The 18,412-nt window shown below is 34.3% G+C and overlaps 1 protein-coding gene across 1 annotated transcript; it reads left to right on the forward strand.

The window, feature by feature from the left end:
- Nucleotides 1–6,581: 6,581 nt before the first annotated feature.
- Nucleotides 6,582–12,612, forward strand: LOC123539900 (uncharacterized). The gene is made up of 3 exons (XM_053526967.1): nucleotides 6,582–7,048; nucleotides 8,372–9,332; nucleotides 11,873–12,612. Exons 2-3 carry the CDS (start codon nucleotides 8,606–8,608, stop codon nucleotides 12,439–12,441), a joined length of 1,296 nt encoding a protein of 431 aa, XP_053382942.1. The 5' UTR covers nucleotides 6,582–7,048; nucleotides 8,372–8,605; the 3' UTR covers nucleotides 12,442–12,612.
- The last annotated feature ends 5,800 nt before the right edge of the window (nucleotides 12,613–18,412 follow it).

An 18,412-nucleotide genomic window follows, 5' to 3' on the forward strand; every position in this document is an offset into this window, starting at 1 on the left:
ATATACTCGAAATTCATACACAGGCACAGCAAATATATATATAAAATGCTTCTTGAACTGCTTTATGTAATGCATGCATGTGAATAAAAAACTCATACTAATGTTTCGTTTAATTTATTTAATTTTAGATGGATTTTCAATACTTAAAAATACTTAATTCAAACCTGAAGGAAGTTGCCCTTAAATATCGCAACACTTTCAGTTTTTTTTCTGTATTGCATACGTAACTAAAATTGTAAATCATCTATAAAACTTTATGTTGGAATTAGTTTAAGGTTCTGACATTAATTCTAGTGATATAACCGGCGTATAATTCTATCCTGTGAGGAAAATACTCTGCATGTGAATATAACCACCAGAATATCATATAGAATTATTTCTTCCGGTATATTTCAAAGTGAATTATTCATAAGTTGACGGCGCATGTGATAATTGAAAAAATGATCTCCAAGGACCAACTGTTCACGAAATTTCTCTCTTTGTAATATTTTCAAACCCAGCAAACTCAGCATATTACTTTGAGTCGAAAAACGTTTTGTTTTTGTAATTGCACATAGACAATTTAGCTTTTGCATGTATACCATGATGTGAAATGAAATATACAGTTATCTTGGTAGCTTTCTATCTAAAATAAAAAGGAAGAGTTGATTTTCAAATATGATAGTTGTTATAACAGTTCGTCGATTTTAAATAACTAAACTTTCTGACAGCTATTTACATGTGTAAAGTATTTAATTAACAAATATAGTTTCACGAATATTACATTTTAATAATCTGTTAAAGATACAAAATACAGCTCATATCAAATGTAAAAAGTCTGAAAGCCGAATTAGAAAACAATATAACCAAAGATAGAAATAGAGTGAACAAGAACTACTTGGAGATAATATATCAATTATAACAGGCTTCATATTTCAACGGACGGGTTATAACTATCTTCCATTGAAATATACTGGAATGCATACAACACAATTTACTTTAACAACACCTGTAGTAAGCTATTCCTTCTAATTCAAAAGTAGTTTGTTCTCCGGGAAACCTAGTTTGTTTTGAAGAAGAAAAACAAAACCAAGTCTGCTATCACTTTACTTTGTAGTAGTCTATGCTTCAAAAGGATCATCAACTATTACAACAGCAGTCTTTAAATGCCGTGTGGCGGCTTTAAAAGCTCTCCTCGTAAGTGGTCTCAGTGTTGTTATATTTTCTTTTTTTTTATAACGGAGAGCACTAAATTTTACTGTAATCGAATTACGTGTGAGTTTGTGTCAGGGGCATGAGAGGTCATGCACTTTTCATAACCTTTCACTTACAGACACAATTAAACCGTGTCTGCTATTATTTTGCTTGGTTGCGTTCTTTGCTTCAGAGGCATTTTCTTACACACGATTTTCAGTGTTTTCTACAGTGTTGTTCTTGGTTACACGACACGGTTATAAACATTTAACAAGTTATTTATATACCCACGTGTTTGTTTACCACGTATCTGACAGCACTTGATGAATTTCCAGATATTCTGATCGTAAAATTCCGAGACTGTTAAACACATGCAGGTGCTATTACTTATACTTTTATTCCTCAAATAATTTGCTCTCGATAATAAATCAAATCCTAGGTGTTTTGGAGCATTTGATCTATTTAGCCTGATATGCCGGTGTTTAAAGAACGATGTATACCGACGTTGCAATAAATATACCAATATACAGCGAAACATAAACTGTAAAATGTACACCTTTGCTTGCTACAAACTACTTAGTCATTTTAATAATAGTTTGAATAAGCAATATTTGTCTGCCTATATATTATGAAATGATAAAGTTTTTTTTTATATATTATTTCAGTTTTCAGTTTTCGTCTGATTTTGTTCCATTTTGATTTTGGTCTATCGAAAAAAGCAATATCATTGCACACGAATCTGCGTGGTCACTTTTTTTTAATTAAATTTCTGGCAGGAAGAGTTTTGTTTACTTCGTTTCACTCATACATTTAATTCGTAATTGATTTACAATATGCCCAGTTTCAAGGGAATTGTTTATTTGTAATTCTTAGAGTTAAAACTAAAACTTTTATTATGCCCCCACTTTTTTTTGCGCGTGGGGGGGGGGGGGGGGGGGGGGCGGCATATTTGCCCTTGTCCCCGTCCGTCCTTCCGAGAATTTGTGTCGCGCCTAGCTCCAAAAGTATTTGACGTAGAGTCACAAAACTTTACAGGAATGTTGGTCAGCATGTGTAGTTATGCACCTGGGGTTTCGCGTCCGGATTCATTCCGTCGTGTAGGAGTTATGGCCCCTGACTTAGTAAAACGTTGGTCATTTTAATGTTGTGTCGCACGAAACTCCAAAAGTGTTTGACCTAGAGTCACCAAAGTTTACAGGAATGTTGGTCAGCATGTGCAGTTGTGCATCTGGGGTTTCGCGTCCGGATTCATTCAGTCGTGTAGGAGTTATGGCCCCCGACTTAGTTAAAAATTGGTCATTTTAATGTTGTGTCGCGCGTAGCTCCAAACTTATTTGACCTAGAGTCACCAAAGTTTACAGGAATGTTGGTCAGCATGTGCAGTTGTGCACTTGGGGTTTCGCGTCCGGATTCATTCAGTATTGTAGGAGTTATGGCTCCTGACCTAGGAAAAAATTTGTGTCCTTTGTAATATAGTGGGGGCATCTGTGTCCCATGGACACATTTCTAGTTTAAACATTGTGGCTATATTGGAAAGCTACATGTGTTGGTGTTGTTTAACAGTTGATACCATCTGAAAAATATATATAAGATACAATAAACATAGTGAAACATATTTTTTGAAAGCTTAGCAATGGTTCACATCAAAATAGGTAATAAAAAATCAAAATATATGCCATACAGAGCAAAGAAATTATGACCTCTGTAGAAAGTCTTTTTTAAGTCTTCTGCATAATTTGGTTCAAATGATAGTCACAGACCTGATTTAATTGCATCTCTTTATGAAAAGTGATGACATTTTCGCATCACACCTGTATACCGACTAAAGTGGAATTCTAGTTTACAAAGTATACAGGGGCCCTATAATTTCAATGTACAACACAGGAATCAAGGACGGGTCGATTTCTACGACAAGTACAAGCCTAGACGCAAACATGAAATACTGACATCAGTTCATTTTGAAACTGCTGCGGATTTTGTAAGCTGAATATGTCTTGCCCAATAAATTCCTTGACGCGAAAAGGCTCTACAACAGAGCATCCAAATTCAAGCATGTCGATTTAAAGTTGCTGTTAGACAGATAGCTTTCCTTGGCAAAAATAAACATGATTTGTTGATGAGCTGAGAATTACTTTTCTGACGAGACATGGAAAAATTGTCGATGACGTCATCTCATACTGTCGTATCTGTATAGCGATAAATCACAGTTGATAATTAACCTGCAAGCTCAAATACTGACCACATTTGGTTAACTACACATAAGATTGTATTTTGATCACCTTTTAACAATTGCACACTTGATCGAATTTTACCACGTTTTGTTAACTACGTGCAAGATCGAATTTCGATCACCTTTTGTAAACTATGTGCAAGATCGAATTTTGACTACCTTTCGGTTACTATGTGGAAGATTGATTTTTTGACAACCTTTTGTAAACTACTTTCAAGATCGATTTACACCCGGCTTGATATTAGAATGTATATATTTCTTCATTTCCGACCAATTATAATGTTTCTTATACTACAGAAATAAGATACGACATAGTATGGTTCTCCACGTACTTAAAACAGCGGATTGGCAAAAGTATGTCCATGAAACATTTACAAGTCAAATGGTTTATCGCGGCCAGAAATTTGTACAAACCGGACAGAAGTTGCAAAATTGTCATTTGTGCAGGAAAGAAGCGTTTACCATAATGTCCAGTACTGGACAGGTATAGTGACCATGCACGGACACAGCCAATTTTCTCAGAGGGGGTCCGATCCCCTGTCCCCCCCCCCCCCCCCCCCCCCCCCCCCCGCTCTGGAAATTTTGAAATTTAGCACTTCATTTTTGAGTCGGCTAAAGGCTGAAAGCCTTTTGACGAGTCCTTGCTATCCAACGATTCTCTAAACGGACCAAATAACACAGTGAAGGGATGTAGTTCCATTAGATTTCTCAAACTTCAAACAGTTCACTGCATGAATGAAGTTAAGTTGCGTCAATTCCCTTTGCTATGACCAATATACGATGTAATCTGTCATATTTATGACTTGTAATTGTGCAATTCTCGAATGTAACTCATTAAGCATAAATGTGCATTTTAAGAATTGCGCAGGCTTACAAAGCTTGGGTAACATCCAGCGAAAGACAAAAAATAGTTCCAGCAGGGCTCCAGATAAGATGCGTATTAGCGTAAATTACGTATAGAAATAATGCAAATACGCATTTCTAATAATTTCTAAGCGTATAAAAACGTATAATAAAATTACAGAAACGCACACAATGCTTTTTTAAAAACAAAATCTGAATCGTCTGGATGCGTTCATTCTCATCCATCAGATGTTCGTCAAAATCCCGAGACGAACCGGGGAACCACGGTAGACCTCTGGTATGCGAGAATGGGATGCGTTAGGTAACATAGCCAATCAGCCTTAATTCTCCCACATTGAACGTAAACACGCATCGTATGATTTCTATAAACTTTGCGTGGGTTGAATTTTGCAGTCAGTAAACGGATAAATTATCGGAAGAAGAAGCTCTTACTGATTTGTTTAGTTACTACTGATATTAAAAATGATTTTAATTCTTATTTTTCGAGAAATAAACAAATCGGCGAAACATTAAATTGTATTTTCTTGTAGTTTTTGAAATCGAAAGTAGATCGTCTATGTTTCTATGACTCAACTCATGTTTGGCGAAACGAAACAACTTTTTTATGAAAAGATTTAAATAAGAGGTAATTTAACCGTAAACTTCAATGTCAGATACTGCCAATTGCTGCTAAATGTCTTCGTATCATCACAATTTGTAAAATATATTGTTCAAACTGGAGAAAAGTGTAATCGTATCCGGATATAATATTTTGGGTAAATATCGAGCTGTGTTATGAAATTTTAAGAAAAAAACTTAAAACAAACTGAAACTGGTAGACTATACTGTCAGTACATCAATCATTAGCCGACTCAGGCCATTCAGGCCTTTGATTTGCATTCTGGGACAGTTTTATGGACTAACCTGTTAAATTTGGGAAAATGATAAAATCAAGCTTGCTTGTCGAAGGTAAAATTCTTAGTTTCTTTTAGATAAATAATATGAATTATGTCGGGGTCGTATGTAGCAGCAGCTGCATATACTTTACATGCAGTCCTAATGTTGCCTTTTTCGAAACACATTTTCTTTCCTTCTTGTCTTCTTTCCTTTTTTAAAGATTTTCCAGAGGGGGTCCGGACCCCCGGTCCTCCCCCCCCCCCGTCTGGATCCGTGCATGGTGACATATCATGCTTTCTGTTTACAGTGTACAAACTCATTACTGTTTTTTTCAGGCAAGGGTGGAAAAAAAAGTGGTAGACAATGAAAGCAGTAACATTTTTATTAAAAAAAACAACAACAACAATGGGACAAACATTTCCAACATCTTTGGACGGTTCAAAAATCCCATGTTAAACATACGATAAAGCCCGAAATGCGTGAAAATGTTCCGATGTAAATCGGGTGAAGTAGGCGCTCTATGTATAGAGTTAGATTATGCGTCTAAATACTGTACCAGAGGGGTCGATCAATTGTGGGCTATTGATTAAACTGGGCGAGTCTACTTACTTATTACTTGAGGATGAAAAAAAAAAACGTGTTTTTTAAATGTTGCTCTTAAACAAGGGTGGCGGTTGAACTACTAAAAGTACAACAACAGTTAATTCACAACAAATCGTACGGTATGTTTTATAATCAGTAGAAGCTAGTCGTATTTACGCTTATGAGACCTGTTTCACCCATAAGTAAAGAATTCACAGGTCCATCATGAAATATTTTCCCCAGCGCGCATAAACTTCACCTATTCAATATGATCGCGGCCCGGCCGCGATCAATAGGGAATACATAAAGTGTATATGTCTTAAAATTATTGTTTATTTCATAATAGTTAGATTCATTGTATATGTAATAATAAAGTATGACTTGTTCTAAGTTACGATCATATGCGTTTATTTCACGTACTTATTACCGGTGTTCAAGAGTTATGGCCTGTAGTATGTGTGCATGTATTTCACATTTTAAGGTAGATAGACAAAAAGATAGACGGATTCATTTCAACTCAAAACAAATTTAGAAAAACACAGAAGTGGTACATATCAGTATGTACAACTACAAACGCACATTGTTGAAATATGAAAATATAAATAATTACGCAGATTGGTTGGAGGCAGTATACATATATCTGTACTGGTTAACACTAGATTTGACACATTTACCTGTGGCTCGCTCATAATATAAAGTACAGGTGAAAAATATAATCCACTTCCTTGCTACTTGAAATAATGAGGTTGTTCTTTATTTAACTATGTGAAAGTGTACATGCTATTTCCCAATAACTTCTTATACAAAGGTTTAACATAAAACCACTTAAGACAAGCATGCGTACCGAGTACAAATATAGAAATACTAATAACCATTCGCAACATGATTTTATTTGCTTATCAACATTATACGTTGAAATCAAGGTTTTACATAACGGATATTAATTTGATCACTTAAATGATTTTTAAGTTTACTTCCTTGATGGACATATCGTGTTAATTAAAATCACATTATCGTGTGGTTAAAACACTAGTTGTACATTATATTATTTTAAACCTTTTTTATACAAACAATTTGAAAAGTCTGACTGTTCGTGTGTGTTTTTTACCCGTTAAAGGAAGACGATTATGGAATTTTATCAATCTTAACAGTGTGTGTCTTAAAATTTAACAGGGAGAAATATGAAGTATTTTAAAGTTTGTTTTGAGAGGACTTAAGATTTTGTGTGTGTGATATTTTTTGATAAATGTAGCAGTCAAGTGGTAGCATAAAGGAATAGGTATTTCTGGACCTATATGTATGGCTACAATCTAGTATGAAATGGTAAGTTTCGCATTCCGGGTCTATCTTTCTCTGCGTATATCTTTACTCTTTTACAAATGTTGATATTGCGTACAAACATACATGTAAAATCAAGAGTATACTAAAAGTAAGTGTTAAAATGATTCATTACATTCGTTGAAAACACTTGAGATTTCTCAGTAATACAGCTCATTATAGGCCTGTATTAGGTTTAATTATTTTTACATGTTTATTCTACATACATTATGTATGTTATATTACGTTCTTAATTATTTAATATGACCGTATAATTTATTACAATAATCAACATTATTGTAGTACATTATGTATAAAGCAACCTTTTCACAGATATTATGAAAAAAAACAAAACAATTTCATGTATAAATTGTATATCAGACATTGGTAAATAAGAAAAGACGGACTATCCAGTCTTAAGAATTCTTAAAACATGTAGAAGCAGAAGGCTAGTTTTGCACAACATTTAAAATTTTCTTTACCTTTGAAACACTTCTGGGGGAACTTTATCAAGAAAAGTAACAACAATAATGTCTATAGGTTTCATTAAAGCCACTTTTAAAATATTTTTGTCACAAAACAACAACAACAACAAAACTCACGCACGAACGCACACAGAGTTGCGTATGAAAGAGGTGCTTTGAATTATTTGAGGTGATGTAGATTAATTTATTTCTAGTGACTGCTAATCGATTGCTACAAACTATAAAACGCATCTCGCAATATCCCAGCAGCAAGTCTGTTTTCAAAACGTTAATAACGTTTGCACAGAATAGTGATTACAATGTTCAATTGATTCGTTTTAACGTGGAATATATCAGTAATTTTCTCTGACTTACAAAATAGTTGATTTTTTATAATTGATGTTACAGTGCGCCTATGTTTTCAAGATCTGTTTTTACGATCTGTTTCACAAGACTTACACTGATTTGCAAACCGGATATTTCAAGGTTTAAGATAAGAAACAGAATAAGCATTTTAATGCTATAAATCAGATAATTTCATACTTACCTTGTAATTATCCGAGGTAGTTCGTATTAGCAGACTGCTAGATGACACATGATAAGGGCAATGTGAAATCAATTGATTAATAATAAGCCATATTGACCTCCTCAGCTTAACCAATTAAAAAGCTTGAATGATGTTTTCGTCTTGTTTTTTCTTTTTAAATCGATTTTTTTTTTCATATCGGCCGGCTCTGATTTTCTCTTTTTGGCTCAGTTGTGGCTCATTTTCTTTCATATAATATGCACAATTTATTTGATATAGTGTCACATATTGCATGGATGAATGCAATTAGGTTTCTAAAAAAACTATTTTGCATTGCAGGTCTCAGAAAAAACATTCATCTAAAATCAACAAAAGATTAAAGGAATGCAGATGATGTATAATGTCGAACTATTTTGTTTCTCCTGATTTTATTTCTAATTGAACTGCATTTAACTGTGAATGTTTGGTTTAAACAAGAAGTGATGCATTATGCTAAGAACGTTTAAATATTCACATGTATAAACTATGAACAGTTAAAAACTTAACGTGTTGAAATATGATATAAAGATTAAAATGTATCCAACTATTCCAAAAGAGTGGAGAAATGACCTTAACAGTAACGTCACCATAGAGGAATTGAATGCTACGCTCGTTAAACTTCATATTCCAACCATTGTGCTTATATCAATATTTATGTGCGTCGGTGTATTCGGAAATATATTAGTGTTAATTATCTACACGAATTACAAGTCATCTACATACAAGAGTTTCATTGTTTGGCTTGGATGGATGGATTTGCTGGCGTGTTTGGTGGGCAAGCCGGCACTCATCATCATCAGCATGTTGTATCCGTACATATCGCCGTCAGAGATCCTCTGTAGTTGGTCAAGGTTTCTTCACGTTTTTGTCAGTGTTAGTGCCGCCTTGATATTTCTAGCAATTTCTTATGAAAGATACAAAAAAATCTGTTTTATGGATCTGCATCAACTGAGTTACAAAAGAGTCAACATTATATGTCTTCTTGCAGTAATATCCGCATGTATAGTAGCTGTTCCCGCACTATTTGTTTTCGGGGACGCGGATGTAGACACTGGAGTGCAAAATGTAACTGGTGTGGAATGCTTTATAGACCAGAGATACAAATCTTCGTATTTACCGAAACTGTACTTCCTTTTTCAACTTTTACTCTGCTTAATTTCGTTTTTCACGATGTGTATATTTTACATACGAATATGGAGGACATTACGATGGCACAAAACGTTTGTTTACGAGCACACATTCAAATCATTGAGATGTAACGGTAAATATATTTTACTTATTTTATTTCTATTTGTAAAACATACAGCATGCCTCTAAAATTTGCAATATTAATTATTGTTCGTTCTGATTGTAGCTTTCAGAACACACATTTTACCTTACTGTTCAGTAATATAACTTTACTTTTAATCCCAACATCATCTTAGTTACAGGACAGAGTAAATCCTCGTCAGGTTAATCCCAGCAAAAAGTCAAAACTGATTTCAAATGTTTGTTTTGGTTATATACAAGCAAAACTTGACCCCTTTTTTCCTTGTCTACAACTGCGTACTTTGTGGTTCTACCCAGGTGCCCGCTCATAATGAAATAATGCACGGAGGGACATCTGGGGTCTTACTCCACTATCGAAGCTGGAAAGTCGCCACCTTCACCCCCCCCCCCCCTCCCCCACACACACACACCCCAAAATACCTTCATATATGTGTTCTCGCATTGCAATCACATGTATCACTTTGAGGATAGTATGTAGGCTCTGTTTTAACTCGACATTTTAAGCCTAAAATATATGTACTCTGTATACCTCAAATATAGATGGATGCCCTAGAGTAGCCTTCTTATGTGATATGACCTGTTAAGCCATAAATTTATGGCATAATACCTCCCATTATTTTTAACTCGTCGCCTCTTGTTCTCCTCTTATCATCAAATATTTACCCGTGCAATGTCCTCTATTATATGTAAAACTGCAAGAAAGTTATGTTATTTCAGTTATGTCTAAATTTTTGCGATCATTTTATTTCATTTCATTTTTAAGCAATTGCACCTCTGTTTGTTCTTTAGTTACTCAATATCAATATTACCAGATTCTGCTATTGTGGCTGAAGACGGGAAAAAGGGTTGGTTTCATGCAAATGACATCAATAGCAATAACGTAGAAGCACCGACCTTCCGTAATCCAGCTGAATGGCTTCCTCACATGAAGAATTCAAGACCCGAGTGAGGTTGAAACCCACATCGGTGAGAGGCAAGTGATTTCAAGACAGCAACCTTAACCATTTGGCCACGGAGGCCCATATATGAAGCTAAAATATGTATATTAGAAAAAAAACAAGTATAAACGCAAGGGCATGTAGGTGCGACTTAGAATCACATAACAACGCAATGCCAGACAGTCTATGTCAGACTAAACGTCATATAACAAAGGAAATTTTGAGGGAACGTAAGATCTATTTTGAATCTAAAAATGATATGAGGACATACTCACGCCATCTATTTGAGTCTTTAATGTATCTCAAAATACGAGAAAACAATGCAAAGGCACATATTTGAGACTTAAATTTCATATCAAATAAGAACGTTGATCGAGTTCACATATTCGAGATATATTACTCTGTTATTACATCAGGGTACAGTGTGAAGGTTTAAAATGCCATATCTAATGAGAGAGCCATGAGAGTGCATAAAAGCTTTGAAGTTTAACAGGTTATTATCTATACATCGGAATACAACATGAAGGCAGCTGAAGTGTCATATTACCTTAGAAGTGTTATGCCACGCGAGGGCACAAGTTTCAGACATTTTTCTCTTATAGCAGAGGCGTAAAAAATGTTTGTTTCCAGTAACATGCTCAAAAAATTAGGTTAGGTAGGTCGGTAATTTTTTTTTATTAAGTGGGAAGTTTCTGAAATTATATCTGTGTAAAAATGATCTTTACAGCATCAGTAAGTTGTTAACTAACATCACTGACCCTGTTTAAAGCATAACTTAGAGTTGAAAAAAATTCTCCAAGACTATAAAAACATTTAGGGTCGGGCCAAAAATTTAGGGTAGATCGGGATACCGGAAACAACTATATTTTAGGCCAGATGAAAAACTCTAGTTTCAGAAAGACTAGCAATTTATTTTGGGTCCCCTTACTATCATCTTCTCTTATGAATGAGTATCTTTGAAATAACGATGTTCGTAAATTAAGTCCTACGAAAAGTCATTATTAAATTTTTGACAGTCAAGTGCAGCCTCCGCCCCCTCCACCTCCCCACCCCATGCCTGATGACTTTTATGATGTCGGGACAGGCAAAATACTTCTTTTTATCTATCTGGCCACATATTCACAAGATATACCCCCAAGCATGATGCCTTTTATGATGTTGGGACAAACCAAAGACTTGTTCTTGTCTATCTTGCCACATGTTCACAAGATATTTTAGTCGCGGCATTTATATATATTAACTACATGTTCAAATTAAATGTTACGGTAATGACTATTCTCAAGTAACTTTTCATTATGTATTGATGGTCAGTCTCGAATGGAATTTAACCAAAACTTACTCTTAAATTCAGTTGAGACCGAAAAAGTTCCACGCTGGTTCAGACTTGCCGATGTCAGAGCAATCTGACCTTTTTCTCACATGTCTTTTTTTCTCATTTATATCGACTCATCCTTTGTGCACAGCATACAACCGATAGTAAATACAGTCGTTCACAGTTGTTGTATAAATTCGTTTTCCGTAAATGATATAACACGTTTATGGCTTTTCTGTTGATTTTTTGGAAGTTTTCTGACAACTTTTATTGTCATTGTAGATGCACAACGAAATGGAGCCAGCAGACCGCCATCAAACTCAAAAATTTTTGTTATGACAAATTTAAGAAGGGAGGACGATAAAAGCATTAAAGGAGAAGCAGCAAAAGTAGAGGCAAGAAATACGCAAGAATGTTTAGAGAGGGATGTAACAAACACTGCTGATTTTACTGCTGTAAAGAATATTAATCTTGACAATTCTCAGGAAGGTATTCACAAATCGCAAAGAAACTTGCTGTCAGCACAAGCAAATGAAAGATACATACAAGCTCAAAATAGGTTTACTAAAGAAATAACAAAAATGTTGTTTATTGTGACAGTTGTGTTTATTTTAGCTTTTCTACCTCATCTTGTACTCATGTTAATGAACGCTTTAAGACCTCAGATTTTGAGGGAACTGTCACCTGCAGGCGTTGTTGCTTACACGTTTTTCCTGAGGACGTTTGTGATCAATAATATGGCAAATCCTATCGTGTACTTTGTATGTCTAGGAACATTTCGCTCTATGTGCTTTCATAAGTTCAGGAAAATATGCCGATGTTTAAACAGCAGGGAGAATGGAACTAAGTAATTACAGCCGGAGGTGCACTGAAGATAATCTGCAAGTATGTGCAATGTGGAACAATACTGTGCAATATGAAACATTTCCTTTCTGTCAAATACTCAGTCACTTGTTTGTAGTGTTTGTCTTTGTTCAAAACAAGTAAAAATTCAGTTTTTTTTTCAATTGTTATTTAGTAAATCGACTACACTAAAAGGAAAAAGAATTCAGCATAGTATGCGAGTCAGCACTTTTTCGTATAAAGCGCAGATGCAAACCAAGAAACTTGGAATCTACCTTTAAAAAATCTACCTTGAATTTTCGAAACACCTGTCTTGTCTAAAATATGTTGTAATTGCTGTTACATAAGCTTTCGTAGCCTCAAAGGAAGACATAAATTATGCTATCTTATTTTGGAAAGTTTAAATTAAGATTTTGAATTATAAAAGTAGTTCATAAATATGTAGTAACAAGTTGTCTGTTTTAGACACTATAAAAACATATTAAAAAAATAAAAAGATAAGATATTGAAGTATTTGCATCTCCTTAAAAACAGCAGTAGTTTTATTTTTATTAGTGTTACATTAATAAATGAAACATATAAAAATACACTAAACACACAAAATGTAATAAGTGAGGCATCTCAGATAAAACATTACTAAAGATACATACAGCTAGAGTGATGTTTGATTACCTTGCATAATATATTTGATGGATAGGTTATAAATTATTTACAGTAAACGATGCCAGATGAAGATAGCTTTAGGACATTTAGCATTACCTAAATTAACATCGCCTATGATGAGCAAGTCCATCTTTGCAAGTAGGCTGACTGTTTGAAAAATCTTCACAAGGAACTTCTGTTACAAAAACAATGTTCCCTTAGTGTCGTTCCATAGCGGTTGCATGTATGAAAAGAATCGACGCAAACAATTTAATATTTAAAGATTTTTTAAATAACTTTTTCAAGCGGATTTGAAGGAATTAACTAGAATAAGTTCAGTGTCACCATTTTTATAATCACATTTTATTCTTAGAAAGAAACTTTTGTTGCCATGTTTATATATGTACAATTGAATTGTCATTTACATCATGCAGGATGATTTTCCTTTCCGTATACTGGGTCCAGACGTTATTCTAAGTTATTTGGAGAATGACGCCGCTTTCGATTTAGCAAACGTGCAGAATTATCTTGATTAAAATACAACGTTGTTGAGGATAATTCCTTTGATGTGCTATTAGAACGTAGTGTGCTATAGCGTCCGGACAGAAAAGTTAACACACTACCGGGCGAACTACATATTACGCACGTTAAAATATGAATTTAAAGCAAACCACACAACTTATATTCATCAATTAAACTGTGGTTTTATTCGACATGTTTATATCAACTCGCACTGATGCTAATAGATACTATAAGAGCAAAGTCTTTGAAGAAAACTATCACTGTAATGATTCAATATTTCTCCATTTTCTCCATTTTTTCTTCTCAGAAATCTTTCTTTTTAATAATGGTAAATACCACCTCGCGTATATTGTTTTGTTTAGAAACATTTCTATGTGCTTTGATTTGTTTATCCAATATTGCTTCTCTTTTAAAGCCAATAGAGTAAAATTGACTGATTATATGAAACAGCCAGAGGCGTACCGATTCTGTAAATCATAATGAGAAACAGTATTTATAATTCTTACCTGAGACTGGTTTGTAAGTTTGGTTTTTGTTTTCTTATTGCTCATCAATCAATCAGCACAAAGATACCGTGCGCCGGTGTGCATCGTCTTGTTTTCTATTAACCTCAGAAGGACCTTTGCTAAACTTTTATTTCAGTTTACATAGCACACAGAAGTGTTTTTATGTAAACTGTTTACAGGAAAATTGCTATTTGTGCACTTCTCACAGAAAATCTGGTTTATGTTTATGTAGAAGTTTTACATCATGTTTGGTTTCTAGAAGAATACTTGGAACGTTTTCAGAAGAAGCGTCATTTAAAAAAAATAGCGATAACATCTAAAAGAGGATCTTTCGGGTGTAACGAAAGCAACGAAAGTTTGTTTGTTTACCATGTAAAACCACACAATATGCCTCTCGTGTGCACCGCAGTTATACCACAGTCTCTATAATTATATTGCATCTGCCGTTCTGATTAAAAATGTTTCTATGATCAATCAAAACAAACATTTATAGAGGAAAGTTTGCGTGAACTTGTAAATTGGTAACGGATGTCTTGTGGTACAAATATTCGAATTGAAGTTGATTTTCTACCATTGGTCCGGATGGTTACCACAAATTGTAAAGACAAAAACAATTTCAAAAAAAAAAAGGAATTATCTTCCTTGTCTTATTGTTCCTTTGTCTTTAAACTAAATGGTTTTATACAATTTGCAAAAGGCGTCAAAGTTGGTACTTTTATATAGATATTCGTAATTAGTTTTTATTCCTTAGTCGATACAATCAAAATCATGTTCATTGTAATTAGATGGAGTCAATTCTGGTAACAGTAAGAGCTAAGCAGAACATTTCCATAGAGTCTAAGAATGGAAGCTAATGAGCCACTTACAAACTATCTAAAGTTAACAGGTCACAATGATTATATGATATATTCTATACAATGACAATCTATTCGGAAAATAATGAATTAATCGTAATTAGGTAACGCATTACTATACAGTCAATAGAAACATTTAGGTGGCGTATAAGGTCAAAATTGTAGAAAGTTCGTAAACTATCAATATCCTATAGTTTAAATCTCTAAACAGATAAAAATAATATGATCATACAGTTTATCACTAAAACCGATATAGGGCACTGAAGGGAATAGAATGTCTTACCCACCAACCCCCTTAGCTCAATAGGGAGAGCGTTGGACTACAGATCGCGAGGTCGCGAGTTCGATCCCCGGGCGGGGCGTATGTTCTCCGTGACAATTTGATAAAAGGCATTGTGTCTGAAATCATTCGTTCTCCACCTCTGATCCTTCATGTGGGGAAGTTGGCAGTTACTTGCGTAGAACAGGTTTATACTGGTACAGAATCCAGGAACACTGGTTAGGTTAACTGCCCGCCGTTACATGACTGAAATACTGTTGAAGAACGGCGTTAAAACCAAAACAAACAAAATACACACCAAAAATTTTGAACAGTCTTAAAGCTGAAGGTAGCTCCCTACATTTTAACTATATTTTATAGTCTAGTCCCTGTCTGAGGAAATCTTGACACAAAGACAAGAATAAAATTTTACGAATTTTTTACCTTAAAGGGTGTAACTCTGACTACCACTGAACAGATAATGGTATAAAATAAATTGGAAGACATACGGCAAAATTTTGTAGCACGGTTCTCAAGAGTACGAATATTTTATAAAATGAAGTAAAAGTTTTTGGGTCTTCCTGTAAACCTTCTTCTAAAAACTTATGATGAGCAAAGCATGTCATTACTTTCAAGGACAATTATCCTGTTTTAGTTCGTAAGGACTATAGATATGTTTATCTTTTTAGAGATTAAAATACCTTTACCGAAATGTGTAGGCTTTTATGTCTTTTAAATGCAATAACAAATATAAACCTTTGAAGATTTTAGAAAATGAAATTTCAACTAACTTTATTTCTAGCACAATCGGTTCAAAACTATTTGACTGGTTGGTTTATAATAGCAAAAAGAAGCTTTTCATCCACTTTACACTTTATTCACAATTGTTCTGTTACACATTTGCACTAATTGTTTTCACTTTTCTTTATTGATGAAATACACAAACAATGATAGGTACATTTTGCAACATGATTACCATATTGTATCGTTTAATATTGGAAATAGCAAGAACAAGGAAAACCGCAAGAGAGCCAAGTGGCTGAAAGACTCACCGCAACAAGCCACGTGTACGAGTGCACAATTCGCCGGAGATATCAAAGAAGTACACAAGTACAGACCACCAAGGACCTCCGCCCTCCGTGAAATCAGGCACTGAACTTCTCATCAAGAAACTGCTATTCAAACGTCTCTTACAGGAAATTGCAAAGGATTTCAATACTGATCTCTGATTCCAGATTTCAGCTGACTTAGTTATTCAGGAGGCCGGGCAAACCTTCTTGGATGTGCTTTTGAGGGTACCAACTTGTGAGCTGTCAACGTCAAAGTAGTGTAAGTAAAAATACATTCTCATTTCTGTATATAACTGGTAATGACATCCACAAAGTTAAATATCATGACTTCTTACACTTCTCTAAAACATTCATTTGGAAAATATAGAAAGTTTCAGCTAGTTTCGAATTCCAATGCACAATTCATTTATAGTTCAGAGGATTTTCCTGTTGAATATGTGATAAATCAAAGCCGAAAACCTACCACTTCTTTGTTTTTCATTTCTGCAGACAATTACCCTTAGGTCTCACTGAAACCGTTCAGTACATAGAAGTGCTTTTGCAGAGATCAAAAACATTTTTATCATTCCTTGGATGAAACAGATACAGACGTTATGTTTTGCAATATTGCCCAGCATGTGCAGAGAGTCTGTGATTTAATTATACACCAGGAGACTAACATTTGGCAGCAGAACTAAAACTTTTGATTACTTCATTAAAACAAAACAAAATATATTGTATTCACAAATTTTCTCTTTTGCGAGATTCTACATTCCGCATGTTTCGGTAACATAGAAGACCAGGTACTTCGGTGTATAACCACATTTAAAACTCTAATGAAACACTGTATAAGACCTTGATGGAAACATTAAATTGTTTATGAAATATTTACAAGGTCTGGATAACTCATGAAACATTGTATTAGTCCGTAATGGAAATATGATTTGCTTAAGTGGAACTGTATTAGAACTTGAAGGAAACATTAATTTGCTTTTTTGTCAATACTTACATTCACATTTCTATGACATTAAGATAAAAGTCCATAATAAATTTGCTTGAAGTCTACACGAAATCCGGTTATAACAAAACGAAAGAATTGCCAATTCTGGCCACCTTCCTCTTCCGTCTTTTCCGAATTGAAATATTTTCATAAACGAAGACAAAACAATTTTATTTTTAGATTGATAATCAATAACACATTCAAATTATAGATGTTTTTATCCGATCCCGTCAATTCCTATTAGATATGTGAGAGTGATTGACGCCTGACTGGAGTAAAAATGTAATGAAACACATTTACAGCTTACAACTGGAAGACACCGGGTAATTTAGAAATATTTACGTAATAATTATCCATATGATATTTAACAGACACTGAAAACGTTGTGATATGGTACTACTGGAACGAAAACCTACTTCAGTCTCGGATAACAAAACAAAAAAAGGTTGGCGGAGTACGGAATAGGTAGCTAAATTAGTTTCCTTTCCTCCAGAATTATCTTAATACACTGACTTTAATTGACTCCAGATGCGTTTATTAAGCTATTGAGTGCAAGCGCGTAATTTATTCATAATACGAGTACAATCTATAATTGGTTTGTAGTGGTTAGTGTCAAATTATACAGCATACTATTTAAAACGAAATTTTATTTAGAAATAGAAGGGAGTTTTTTTTAACTCTAAAATAGTAAGATATTGTAAGTAGAATTTCTCTCCTTTCGTGCGGAGAACTCTACTATTAATAAGTTTGTAAATATACAAAATACAAGTCATAACTCCAATTACATTTTTACTCTACTCTTAAGCTATGTTCAGTAATAAATATATACAGCAATTGTTTCTTGTTTCGAAACGATAGGTTATCTTTCTGTCACACATTTGCGATTTCTTAACCTCAAACACCTAGAAAAGCCAGAAAAAAATCCAGAAAAGCCCAGAAAGCATGAAAACAACTCCTCTTATTCCAGTTACAAAATACAGAAAACTATACTTCCAAATATGAAATGCTATCTCATAAATTGTAACATTAGCCTTACCAGCTAGGTAGCATAGATCCTAGAGATTTATTGAGCTAAAGATTGAAATACATACTGACCCTAGCTGACCCCAGGATTCTGCATTCTCTGAATGACAAACTGCGAGGGAAA

Source organism: Mercenaria mercenaria, chromosome 16 (assembly GCF_021730395.1).
Source record: "Mercenaria mercenaria strain notata chromosome 16, MADL_Memer_1, whole genome shotgun sequence".
Lineage (NCBI taxonomy): Eukaryota > Metazoa > Mollusca > Bivalvia > Venerida > Veneridae > Mercenaria > Mercenaria mercenaria.